The following is a 13453-nucleotide window of genomic DNA, read 5'->3' as shown; positions in this document are numbered from 1 at the left end:
AAAAAAATAACTGTTAATGAACGTAAGAACTGTAGCTTCTTGAGAGAGCTGCAAATCAAAACCGAGGTGAAGAAGGTGCTGCTGGTGGTCACCGTGGCAATGGTGGAGAACCACAGTTATGCTGGCCTCAAAGTGCTCTTAGCTTCGGCTTTTTCACAGGTGTTCTCATCAGCTTCGTAACACTGATGCCACCTGGCAAGTTCAAAACAAATTAAATATTTGCAGAGAAAACATGAAAAATCTGGTCAAGCGAGCAAGATGAAACCCAATTTTTAAAACTGACCAAAATCTGGGTATTTCTAAGGCTCATTCCCAGCATTTAGGGGCAGCAGAAGACAGCACGCACACAGCTGCTCCCAGCTCCCTCATGCGGGCTCCGGCGCCCAGCGGGACCTCAGGCCGATCTAGCTCACTAAACCAGCAAGAAGCGATCAATCTGGGGGTGCTGCTATAGGATTTTTTTTCCCCACCCCATCTTTCACCAGCACACCGCCTCCCCGCTGCCAGCCCCTCTCAGGCCGCTTCCTCCAGCCAGCCTCCGATGCCCGCGGGCCGAGGACCGAGCCCCCGGGCCCCACAGGCAGCCCCGAGGCCGGCTGAGGGAAGCGGAGCCTCCCCCGGCCCTGCCCCTACCATGGCGGCCGCGCCTCAGGCGGCGGTGCCGGGCAACGGCCGGGAGCGCAACGGGCGAGGCCTGTGTCGGGAGCCACCGTGCCCCGGGCTCGAGGCAGGTACCGGCCGGGCGCTGAAGGGGAGCCGGGGGCGCTGAGGGGCTGGGGGTCAGGGCAAGAGGGGCCTGGAGCCCAGCGATACCCCCGTGGGCCTTGGTGCGGCAAAGATGGGGCCGGGAATGCTGGCACTGGGGGCGTGTAGGGTTGTAGGGGTGCCCTGTCTGTGGGACACCAGCTCTTGGTGCTCCTCAGCAAAAAGGGAGCCGTAATCCTGTTGCTACTACCATTGCTAACCACAAGATACGTGCAGGCAAAGAGCTCTAAAGTACTACTTGTACTATAAAGCACGATAAAAAGACCACCCTAAATATAAAGGGACCCCAGAGGGATTCTTGTTTTACCCTTGGCGGTCTCTGATCACACACGCTCAGATGTGGCTGCAAAGATGGGTTAAAAGGTGAAGAGCCAGAACAGGTTGCTGCTGCTGCTCCCGGAGCTGCCTCAGTTCAGCAGGTTCACAAAATAGTTTTGTGTTATTTGACCCAAAAAAAATGAGACAGCTGATTACAAAAGACACTAGGACAAGTCTGTAAAATAAAAGGCTGTTATCTATACAGAGGTGCACCTCAGTTTCTTTTCCATTTCGTCGATTATTGTGGAAAATAGTGGTTCTAAGATCACTTCATGGTGGTGGTGTTTTTCCCCAGTGGCATTACACATTCCAAATTGAGAAGTGATTCAGGAACAAGGATCCTCAGTTTTATTTAAGTCAGTGAAAGCCTATCTCCTTAGACACTTAGTGTTTCTACACTTGGTGATCACATCCCATTTAAATTCACTAGTGTAGTTACAAACTGCATGCTAATCTTCTAATATTAAGATATGTGTGCTCTGGAGAGGCTCTGTTTTAAAATCAGTTGTCATGAGCGACTTCAGAGTGTATTTTACCAGCATTTGATGTTTTCCTGATATCTGTGACAGCCACAGGACAAGGGAGCTCAGCTGTGAGGTTCCCTATAAGAGCCTCCTGCACCCCATTGGAAGAGGCAGGATGGTGATTTATCTTAAAAACAGATTATCACAATGGTAATTTGATAGATTTTGTTAATCACGTTCTGTTCATGTCATTTCTCTTAGATAAAATAGAAAGAAGGTGAGAAGTAAGGGCGAGGAATAAAAATAAAAAAAATAGAATACAACATCTCATTACCTGACTAATCATCATTAACATGCAATATTTTTAGTTTTCACAAAAAAACAGGGGCAGGGGAGAATTTTAAGAAGGGCTTTAGATAAAGACCCCACTCTAAGCTACCAGGAAGAACTCAGAGTAGCTCACCTTACTTTTCAGCTGAATGAATCATGTTCTAGAAATCCAGATGAAAGACAACAAAGTGAATTCAGACACTGGTGAGACAAAGAAACCCACATATTCCACTGCAGCATCCATCTTCTCACCTAGTCTGAGTGTATGCTGGGAAAATGAGCTGATCTCACGGGTTACACCTGTGTGCACAAAGCTGGTAAGTTATTAGAAATGCAATTTAAACAGCTGCTGCTTCACAAATGTGAAAAGTAACTGAAAAACAGATAGGTTGGAAATGTTCATATCACCATCATTTTAACGGTTCATATCAATTCAGCAAGCAAACAAAAAAAAATCAATCTGTGATTTTTTTCAAGGCTTTTAATGTAATTGTATTCACTAATGCTAAACAATGGCAGATAACATTAAAAAATCATTTTGGATTATTAATAACTATTGATAAATTAATAAACAGAAGTTAATACATAATTAAATGCTAATATATAAGTAAATGTATGAAACAATAACCCTGTTCTGGGACTGTGCCACACCTCAGCAGTAGGAATATATCTGTCTCATATGTTTTTAGGTTCACTTGTTACCAGATCTGTGTATTATTACTGGAAGTCTCAGCTGTCATGAAGACAACTTTTTAAATATCTTTCCAGGTAGCAATTTAGCTGCTACTGAGGCAGATTTTGTGTATCAGGTTTTTGATTTCAGGGTTGCCAGTTTCTCTGTTGTCCTCTCCTGGTAGACTTGCCTGCAGAAAAGTGACAACTATAATGAAACACTGTTGGATGCTTTTAGAAGAGATGTTCCAGGGAGGGTGAAGGAAGGGCTGCCAGACTATATTTTAGCATAAGGTGGAAAAGAGGAAAGTTTTTTTCTGAAAAATAGAACGCAAGGATAATTTATTATACAATCTATAAACAAATATTTTATAAATATTTTATTATAACTTTATATGATGTTTGATTGCATATAATTGTATTAATAATTATTTAATATATGCGCTTTTATTTATTGCTTGTACTTGTTCTTGACACCCACTGATTTCATGAAAAATTGGGAGTCACAGTGGGGTCAAAATTTCTCCATTAGCTTAACTGTGAACAAGGTAGGATCAAGTCAGCCAAACCTAGTTCTGTTTACTGCTGAGGGACCAGCCACTCTTTTGTGTTCAAAACAACCGTTATTCAGTTCAGAAGGTAGAGTGAAAAAGAGAAGTTTGGTTTTGTGTAGCAGTTGCTTTGAAGTTTAACATTTGTCTTAATTTTGGAGGTTGTACATAACATCCAAGCATGATGTGTCTTCACGTGTTTTCTCATGCGCCATGGTACAATGTGGAAGTAAAGAGTCTAATTGTGTTATCCACCAGCTTCTGCTGCTCTGACTCATGTTTTATACCTGACTCCACTTAAAATTCCATTAAATCAACTATTTTATGTTGCTGCTCTAGGGAGAATATAATGAAGAGCCACGCAGTAAGCAGAAGGATGTCTTCAGTATCTAATGATGTCGGCACAAAAACTGGTACTTTTTGTTGTATAATCAATACAGCAAGATTTTGACACTGAGAATATTTTAGTCAAGGCTGGATTTTTTGTGTATGGTTAATTCAGGGTAGTCCTGTGTTCAGGGTTAAACAGGAGGCTGGATGGTCAATATTGTTCTCTCCAGATTGATCCACTCACACTTTAAAAGCTGTGCTATCAGACAGATTCTGTGTTTAAACAGTGCCTATGCTATGAGCTTTACCAATATTTAGCTAAACATTTCACACTGTAAATCTTTAGAGAATGCATCTGTGTGCTCACTTGGGGTTTGATCCCAAACTAGACTGGTGGGATTTCTCATTCTTGTTGTATTCCGAAGAATAGTCACTTGGAAAATACAAACAAAGAGGGGAGAAAGCATCGAAGGAACCTAAAGCTTAGGGAAGTCTTGAATCCTGGTGGGTAACTGTGCTGTCTGGGGTTGCTCTCGCAGCTAGTAGAAAGGAAGCTCATGGAGATTTGGAAAGGACAGAGGTCCGCCTGCCTGTCCCATGCTGGGGAGATTTTACTGCTAGGGAAAGGACCTATCTTTGTTATCGTGTGTTATCTCCATGGTCAGACCAACTCTTTCTTTTTTTTTTTTTAATCTCTCCTGAAAAAACATTCTCACTGCTTCTAGTGATTTCTCTTCTAATGCATATCAAGCCACAAGGAGCTAACTTAATGTGTTTTACCAATTTCTGCACTGAAGTCTAACTCAGATTGAATTTTCCAAGTGAATTTCTGCCTAATGGTGGCAAATCGAGTGTTCCCTTTCTGCATATGACGTATTGACATACTGAAATGACTTTTCTACACCGATTCCAGCAATCCTAAAACCCTAAAATGTATGTGGTTTTGGCAGTCTATTGAGTGTTCATTCTGTTGTACTGAATCTTAGCAGCAGGATACAGCAGCAGCAGAAGTTGTACTGTGGATACAGGTGTTATTAAGAGGTCTACTTTCTTTCTCTTATCTAGGGTTGGAAGGAAAACACAAGTCAAAATATGCTTTATGTGACTGTGTTGCAGTTTTTAGTTTTATTCTTCACACTGTAATGTTTTTACTTCTTTCCAGACCGATCATCATGCTCACAACTGCGTTCATCCCTGTGCTCCTCAGGGAAAATGAGAGCAGGAGGTCTGCATGTGGTCTTCTCAGATAGTAAAACTTTCAACTCCTCCCCAGAGACGGACACAATTCAGAAGTCTAGCATCTGTGAACTTAGCCAGGATATATATTCTACAAAGAGATTGAATTTGAGTGACACAAATATAAATAACACAAATAAGTCATCCAGAGATGCCAGGCTAAGCAATTTTGATGATTTTTACCACGTCTCTGTGACCTCTTCTCCTCAGCACGGGCACCTTGTCCAGAAACCTCAGAGTGGCAAGAAAATCAAGGGCCACAGGGATTATGGTGGGAGGCTTCCTACAGAAATGAATACGTCTTCGCAGACTGCCAGCGGCAGTACACTCACACAGCTCACTGAGACAGAAATTAAACACGGAAATCCTTTAAACATCAAGTCAGGTAAAAAAAAATAAAAAATAGTACCTGTGAGAGGCTTCTTCTTTCTTAATCTCAGACTATTATGAAGTTGTTTTCATGTATTTCATTTCCAAAATCTGTGGTCAATAGATGAATTTTAGGACTCTTCTAAGTGAAATGCACGCTTCTATCCAGTTTATTGACACACTGTCAAAAACCCAGATCCTTGATGGCATTTGGATGACTAGTTTATGCTGAAATCAATAAGACATCGGTGTTTATAAGGTATAATCCCCTATATACTTTTGAAAATGTGTGTCTTGATGTCCTTTGTGAAGACGTGGTCCTTTATAGTCAAACTGCTGCTGTGTCAGTCACTTCATAGAGGAGACAAGGATAAAACGTTAGAGAAAGTGTATCTGCTTTGCTCTTCTCTTTCCCACAGGTCTGAATACCTGCATGCCTCTAATCCATAGCTCTGCTCTACTAGCCAGTTGTTTTTCTACTTTATCTGCAGGCATCAGAGATGCAACTTCATTATCAGCTGAAGTTTTACTGGAGAACTTGAAGTCCATAATGATGAAACCAGCCATGGTATCTTCAGTACCTGAGAAGGTCAGAGAACCTGCAGCTCACAGGTCTTCCAGCCCAGCTAGAGTGGAATATACGCAAAGTGAGACCCTGCATTCCCCAATGTCTCCTAATCTTTGCTTCAAAGACTCTCACAAGGAGGCAAGTATTGTATTACTTGTCATTGTTGTTCTTCACAAATACACACGTGTAAATTGAGATGCTAATGGAAATCTCCTAGTATAAAAATGTTCTGTACAGATAATACGAAATAGGTTCTGCATCTTCAAAAGCCAGTAGCACAAAACCATCTAAAACCATCCACTACTGCTCTAGCAGTCTAAAAGCAGTTGAACTTTGTAGAGCCAGTGTTGGGAGTACTGTGATAATTTTTCAGCAAGCAGTCTGTACAGTTGTCCTGAGCACCTCTAACTGACCTTAGGATATTACCAAAGAGCACTCTCAACCTGCAGTGATTTACAGCCACATTGGTGAGATGTGCATCTTATTTTCCTGTGTGCATGTGAAGTAGAGAAGCCACAATGAACAAAGTAGTTCCCTAGTGTCTCTGCTACCTTCACTGTTCATCCTCCCCCCAGCTACTTCAGGCTTACATAAGTTAGGAGCCTTTAGGCTGCTACAGCAGCACATAGTGGGGGGCCTGCGCAAGCATCAACGATCGAACATTAACCACTGAAGAGCAGAAAGAATTATAACGAGAACCATTTTTTCACAGTGAAGTAAGAATGAGACAGTAGGTTTTCTGTCTCTCGGTATCCCAAGTTAAGGGGAGATGTCTTCCTTCTATACATTTATACAGGTAATTTCCTGTGTTCAGTACAGGAGTAACAGGCAGGAGTATAGGACAAGCATCAAATGGGCCTGATGAGGTGGTCTCTTCAGTATTAAACTGTTTATGCTTCAGAGCAATACAGGCAGACATTTTACATAACCATTTGCCCCATCCCTTTATCGCGCTACATATTATACAAGACTCTGAGCACCTGTCCTTTAGCTCTTGGCTTGTATGGACTCTCTTTTGTGTCCCGTTCGTCCCATTCACACGCAAAGCCCTGGGACAAATCCTATGTTGCATCATCACTAACTTTGCATTTACCATTCAGCTGGCTACAGAGACAATTTTATCCATTTGTCCATGTGTCTTCAGTTTGTTTTCAATGCCATAGGATGTTGAAAAGAAATATAAAAGTGTGATAATGAACTATATAAATGTCACTGCCATTAATTATAATAACAGGCACCCACTTTGCTACAGGAACTGAAGGCACATGCAGTGGGAGAGGCTGTCTGTCTCTGACAGAGCCTAGGGACAACAGTGATTCTGAAAAAGGGGTTTCAGGACAGAGAACATGAATTTTCAGTGTGATGTTACTGCACAGGGAGTGAAAAAAAGTACGCTTTCAGTACACTACTGAAAAACTGTACAAAATGCAGGTTCACTGGAGATGCTTTGTGTATGCTTTCACATAAACTCAGCTTCATCCTGTGCCTCTAATTTGTTTGTGCCCAGTTGGAAAAGTGCATGCATAAATACCTGTTAAGTGTGTCCAGCTAAGGCAGGAGGTGCTTGCAGATGTACTGCAGACATTAGCTAAGAAAGTAAATAGCTTTGCCTTTTTCTCATTAGTCTTCCACTGAGCTAAGTAATGATACTGCTGGCACAGAAGGTCAGAGTGCCACTGGAAGTGAAAAAGAGTCCAAGGTTACAGGTGTCCTCCAGCAGCTCCTGAAGCTGGTGGATTGTCACTGGAACGGGCCTGGATCTCTCCTGGTTAACAAGGATTTTCTTGGTAAGCTTTTCATATAGATGCAAACACTTCATCTTAAACATTTTTCTGCTTTCTCTCAATCTGTGTTTAAAGTCAGGAATGTATTTCACCATACCTCTTTACTTTTTTTTTTTGGTTATTGACTGCAAGTCTGATATTCTAGGACCTTGTTCTACTCTTTCCTTAACAGAATGTTATGTATGAAAACACCATAGTTTTTAGATTTTTGTTGAAATCTTTTTGTATCTCTGTAGTTCCTGCCCAAAACTTGCTTTTCCATCTTGTGGCTTGTACTGCTCCACAGCAGGATGCTCATCTGACAGCTGGACACTCCTCTTCAATCTTAGCTAGAAACAATCCCAAAGTCCAAAGGACTCAGCTTAAATATACTGAACAACTCGATAGAATGGATTCTGCTGCGGTAGGTGGTTTTAGTTCTCTTTGTCAATGTACTAATGGAAATTCAGTAACAAAATGACCTTATCACGAACTTTTTAATGAGGATAACTTCCTTGTAATAATGAAATTGTGAAAGGATTAATCACCTGATTTAATTACATTGAGAAAAGACATCTTCCAGTAGGATTTCCAGTCATGCATTCTGAATGCTCTTTATATTTGGGATCAACAGGCTGATTCTTCTGGGAAGTATCGAATTTGTGGCACCTTGAAATAAGAGCGCTTCCTTAATGCCTGCCTTGAGCCAGGGCAGCAGAGGTTCCCCACAAGGTCTCTGCTCTCCCTGACCTTTTTCATAGTAGAAGTTTGTTGAGACTCAAATATTTTGGTTGCAAGTATCTCCAGTTCAGTGAACTGATACCTCCTGGCAATACTTTTGTTTGAAAATCTCTTAGTGGCTCTAGTTAGGGCTTTGGGCTTGCTCTAGTTTTTCTGAGATAGTGGTGAAGTCCTGATACGTTTTCCCCTTGAGGCTGGGGTGAATAAGGGTGGAAAGCACACAGTAGTCCTCTTGTCCTTAGCAAGGCAGGTCAGAAGCCTTTTCTTCTCACAGGTGCTGGGATCAACCAACACCTTCTTGCTCATCCTGTTTGTAATTCTTTCCAGATCTTGCACCCATTTCTAGCATTATTTATCTAACAGTGTCTGTGCTGGTCGAGCAGCTGCCACGGAGAGGAGCTGTTTGGCTGCATACTGGCTTCTTCTGGTTCCCAGGAAAACAAGCAAACAAACACTCATCATTCTGCCTCTGCAGGCCTGTTTCTACTGATTTTTGTCTCATGTCCAATCCAGAAAAGATGTGAGTCTGTCTACTCCACAGCAAGACTTCTAGCAACAGTTTTAGCTTATCATCCTCCATGTAGGGCCAAGTGCCATAGTTGCTCAAATTACTGCATTTCCCAGATGTTGCACACGTATTTCAGCTGTGGGTTAGTTTTACTCAATATGATTTTATCGCAGCCTGTCACAGACAGGATGAGTCCTGGTCCACTAGACTGCCTCTAGCAGTGCTCCTGCTCCCTTCCTCAGGTTGGATTTAACAAACGCGTGGCCATGAGATGCAACAAAATGAATTAATGTCTTGATCCAGTGGAAGACTGGTCTTTCTTTCTCATTGGATCTTACTCTAACACACTGAGACAGCAAATGAGATGACTGGGTTCAGTAAGATACCTATCCTACTGGGAGTTCAAGATCTGCGCGGTCCACCTAGAGAAGAGCCCCGGCTCATCCCATTGTGATGTTGACCTATGCTGAGCTCTTCATTGTTCTCAAAGCTCTGTCCCAGTAGGGCAAAAGATGCTAATTTATGAGGGCAGAAAGAAGAGAGCTCAAAGGGTAGGACTTTCTTTTGATTTTGTAATTTACTTTGAAGTCTACTGGCTAAAAATCTCAGGAAAAAACAGGACAGCCATGTCAAATGACTTTCTCAAGATCACCAGCTAAACCCGTGGCAATAATGTGAGCAGGAGGATGCCAGGTTTTTCCTTCCTTTGCTCCACAGCCTCAAACTTGTACTTCTTGAGACTAAAATGCGTAGCACGGGGATAGCATTGCAGATGCTGCAAGGATATGTTTAAATCCAAACCTAAAATCTGTTTCCAATTAGTTCTCAAAAAAAAAAAAAAAGAAAAGAAATCCATAGAAACACTTCTGTTTAGATTTGTTTTCTGACATCACCTAAGCTCCCTGCCAAAATGCCTGGATATCTTTTTGTGTTTCAGATGTTACTGTTTGTTTAGGTTATTCTTGTACACCTATGCTTTGAAAGTGGCTTTTTTCTTTAGTGTGTTCCAAACAAATACTTCAAAGCAGTGACATAAGGGTTCGCTTAAATTCATGCCATGTTACACTCATTGTCATTATCGCTCTTCAGAGGGCTCAGCAGCGTCACTGGAAAGGCTTCTAGGAACTTACCAGGTACTGGGAAAACTGCAGAAGAGGGCTTAATTTCTCTTAACACTAACTTGATTCAGCAACCCTTTGTTGTTTTCTTGTATTGTATTGTTTTGGTTTTGTCTTTTGTTGGTGTTTGTTTTATCTTGTCTTGTCACAACTGGAATATCTGCTGCGGCAGCAAGGAAAAGGGCTGGTGGAAAGCCATGTCTCAGCTTCCACGTTGCACAAGATGGATCACACTGCTGCTTCTAGTTATCACATCCAAAGAAACCAAGCATCCATGTACGGTAGGGCCAAACGACTTAGCTTTAATTTATTGTGAGCAATGTGACTGTTCAAATTACTTTTGCTTTCTGCTTCCAGGTAAGCTCACAATGATCACAAAGAGTAAGGAATGAAACTGGGGTCTTCTTAGCAGCTATACAAGCTATTCTTTTAGAAGTGGAAGGATTCACTTATAGCCACTTGGGCTATGGTACATCAAGTAAATGGTGGCTGATGTGGCCTTAACAAGGCTCGCAAGAACGGTCACAATGCAACCATTCATGCCTTACGCCAGTACCAGCTATGCCATGTATGCCTTTTCTAGGAGCTTTTATACACTGTGCAATAAGAACAAGATTACTGTAATGTAACAAGGAAACACTAACATCATTGGATGGATTCCTTGACTGCTGACAGACCAGCACAAGCTTCCCAACAAACTGAAGATGATTTTCTGATATTTTCAGTGTGTCGTAGCGTACAGAAAAACTGACAGTGGTTCAAGCCTTAATCTCCATTTGTCCAGCACTTTAGTGGCCAGTATACATGGTGACAGCTGCTGTGTAATCGGAGATAGCCTCACAAGTTTGAGCATCTGTTCTGAGCTGCCCCGTAGCAGCAGCCATACAGTTCTGTGCCCTGGATGCTGCAGGGTTGCTGCAGGATGCGTTTTAGCCAGTCCCTCAGCCCTGAGTTTTAAAGGCTTTGTGTAACAAAGGACCACAACCCTTCACAGGCTGCTGTGGTGATTTTTGTTTGGTGTAACCCCCAGCCCCTGGATCCCACAATCCCCATTGTCTCTCAGAGCAGCCCTTCCTGTTAGAGGCATGCTCAGTACAGCAGTCTATCAAAAAAGTTTTGATCCAAAAATGTGCCTAGAACAGGTTCAACTTAGGGTTTGAACAAAAGAGATAGTAATAATAACTGTGGCTATTATTAATATTGCTCGTAATAACTTGCTCTGTTATGCATTAGCATCGAGAATTGCTTTTATTAAAAATGCGTTTACCAGCTTTTGGTGATTTTGCTCAGACCTCTCACTGTGTTTCCTTAAGATGAGTTGCTTTGGAAAAATGACCAGCTGAGTTCCCAGGTGGAATTCCTAAGACTGGAAGTGAAACAACTTACTGGACTCCAGGAGATGGTGGCTCTTCTGCAGGAGAGCCAAAGGTAGGGGCTGGCCTCAGATGCAGAACAAGCCGTGTCACAACAGGAGGTGGCACCTGTGTCCCAGCAGAACTCTTCCAGTCCTAGTTCACGTGTGCTTATCGTAGTATCCCTGCACTGGTGGCAAATTCAGGAATTCAGGACTTTGACACATGAGCAACCTATTCTGAGGTTACAGACTTTTAAGCCAAGATATGAAAGTGCCAGTTCAATGAGTGGAAAATCAGTGATATTCTGTGTGTGCTGAAACTGCTTTTTTTAGAAAAAGTATCACAGGTCAAAATCGCAGACCAGAGTCTTTGTCTTTTGCAATCATAGTACTCTGTTAGTCGGCTTCCAGCTGTTTTAGCACACGCTACCAATCTCTACGACACAGTTTGAATGGTTGCTGTCGGTTATAAATCATTGTAAGCCAGTTAGGCACGAAATCTTGAAATGAGTCATAGCTGTGGTTGTGATTGTCTTGAAACACAGAGCTTTAAGTACAAATTTCAACTTTTTGTGTGTGAATTTGAATAAATGGAAATCAGTATACCAGTTTTGAAAAAATGTTCCTAATCGTAGCAGGTTCCCTCTACTGAATGCATGCTCACCATTTTAATCTTTTTTCTGCCACAATCTTTCCCAGGTCTTTAGTATCCACAAACAACTTCCTGCTGCAACAGCTGAGTAAAGGAAACAGTCATGCTGTTCACAAAACACCTCTTCCTTCTGAAAAATGCACTAGTCATGAGACATCATCCCCACTAGAAAGAACTGCGTCGGTACCGTCAGCATACAGCTGTAGTCAGTACTGGAGTTCAGAGCAATTATGCAATTGTCCTCTGTAAAGGGAACAAAACAGACATTAAATATGGATTGTGTTCATTTTTAGATTGTATGAAATCTCTTGCTGCATTTAAAGCTGGTGAATCTAATCCTTGCTTTGGTCAATTTCTCAGCATCTTCCTGCTCCTATCTTCCCCTGTCTTCTTCTGCCACGTTTATTACATTAACAAAAAGTGGGGATGACTCCTGTATAATAAAATTTTATCTGAGCTCGTGCTGTGCTGGGAGGATGGTAATTTAGTTAATTCAATTCACTCTAAAATGGTACTGAATCAATATTCCAGCATAGTGCTGGCAACGTGTAGCTGGCCATGAAGTATTGCTTGTCACATTGATATTCAAACCAGTATCTCAGGGCACTGACTGTAAACACTTGAAGTCCTAGTCCTAGGTTTAGATTTATGCCTCTGAGGAAGTCATTGACCCACCAGGATACAAGCTGTTTTCTGAATCTTGTCTGAACACAATTTACTGTTGGAACACATTGTCTGTCGGTCTCACAGTGAAATGGAAAAGTACCGAGGAAGGCAGGGCAGGTACAACTAGACAAGGAAGCTGTTTTGCCTGGCGTGAGGCCAACGATCTGCAGTGAGTACAGTGCACTCAGCAGAGGGATGCTCAGTGAGGGTGGAGTGAGCCCTGTCCTGCATTGCCACCACCCGCAGCTCACATGCATGTCCAAGTGCATGCACTTTTTTTTTTTTTTTACTGCATTCCTCTTCAAGTGTATTCCAGTGCAAGCTGCCACACAGAAGAGCAGCATTTCTTGAAACAGCAGCAGCTGTAAGTTCTTCCTTGTGCTCCTCCTACACAGGGACAAAGGGCAAGGTCTTGCTGGGCTTATTGGCAAACGCTGCCTCACTCTTCTGGGTCTGAACCTATGTCCTTGAGGATGATCATTCCTCATCAGTATCTCCGGCCAAATCATTCATCCCAGAGAAAAATGAACTCTCAGAGGAGCCAGACCCCTAGTCCCAGGCACACAACTTGCTGTTAAAAGTGCGAAGCCCTTCTTTTAGCACAGGCATGGCCCCAGGTGATTTTAGATCAGCCTAGAAACCCTCTAGGGAAGTGACCTTGTGGCAGAGAAATAGCTTGTACTGAAGAAATTTAAGGTCCTGTTTTGGTAACGTCCCACCTGGCTAGCATTACCCTTTCCATCAGTGTGGGGCTGTAGTTTAAACCGCACTCTTTTTCTTGCTGCACAGTCTGATGAGGCATTTCCAGGACAATACTGTTTTTGCATCTATAAAAAGTGAATACCAGGCTCAGTAGAAGCAAAATAATTAGCAGACATTTCCCTAAAGTTATCCAGGGTCACTCACAATTAGTAGGGACTTTTATCTCATTTCCAGAAGAAGCCCAGACCCAGAAGCAGACTCCTACAGAAGCTGCTGTACGTGTTAGAGGGGCTGCTTCAGGCACACACAGGGGCAGGTACCACCATTGGGGTCAGCATAGCTGGAA

General features: G+C 42.4%; 1 protein-coding gene across 2 annotated transcripts; it reads left to right on the top strand.

Annotated features, from left to right (window-relative positions):
* The first annotated feature begins 610 nt into the window (after positions 1-610).
* LRRC36 (leucine rich repeat containing 36) lies at positions 611-12196 on the top strand. 2 transcript variants are annotated; one of them, XM_035543801.2, is made up of 10 exons: positions 611-731; positions 2023-2194; positions 3440-3513; positions 4593-5051; positions 5527-5741; positions 7228-7390; positions 7624-7790; positions 9906-10014; positions 11047-11161; positions 11787-12196. In XM_035543801.2, exons 3-10 carry the CDS (start codon positions 3450-3452, stop codon positions 11986-11988), a joined length of 1494 nt encoding a protein of 497 aa, XP_035399694.1. In that variant the 5' UTR covers positions 611-731; positions 2023-2194; positions 3440-3449; the 3' UTR covers positions 11989-12196. The 2 variants fall into 2 exon arrangements, with proteins under 2 accessions (XP_035399694.1, XP_035399695.1); XM_035543802.2 differs by having other exon boundaries at positions 620-731; positions 4877-5051.
* Positions 12197-13453: the final 1257 nt, after the last annotated feature.

Source organism: Cygnus atratus, chromosome 12, assembly GCF_013377495.2.
Source record: "Cygnus atratus isolate AKBS03 ecotype Queensland, Australia chromosome 12, CAtr_DNAZoo_HiC_assembly, whole genome shotgun sequence".
Classification (NCBI taxonomy): Eukaryota; Metazoa; Chordata; class Aves; order Anseriformes; family Anatidae; genus Cygnus; species Cygnus atratus.
The sequence above is the reverse complement of the archived record's forward strand: the minus strand, read 5'-3'. Positions and strand labels throughout refer to the sequence as shown.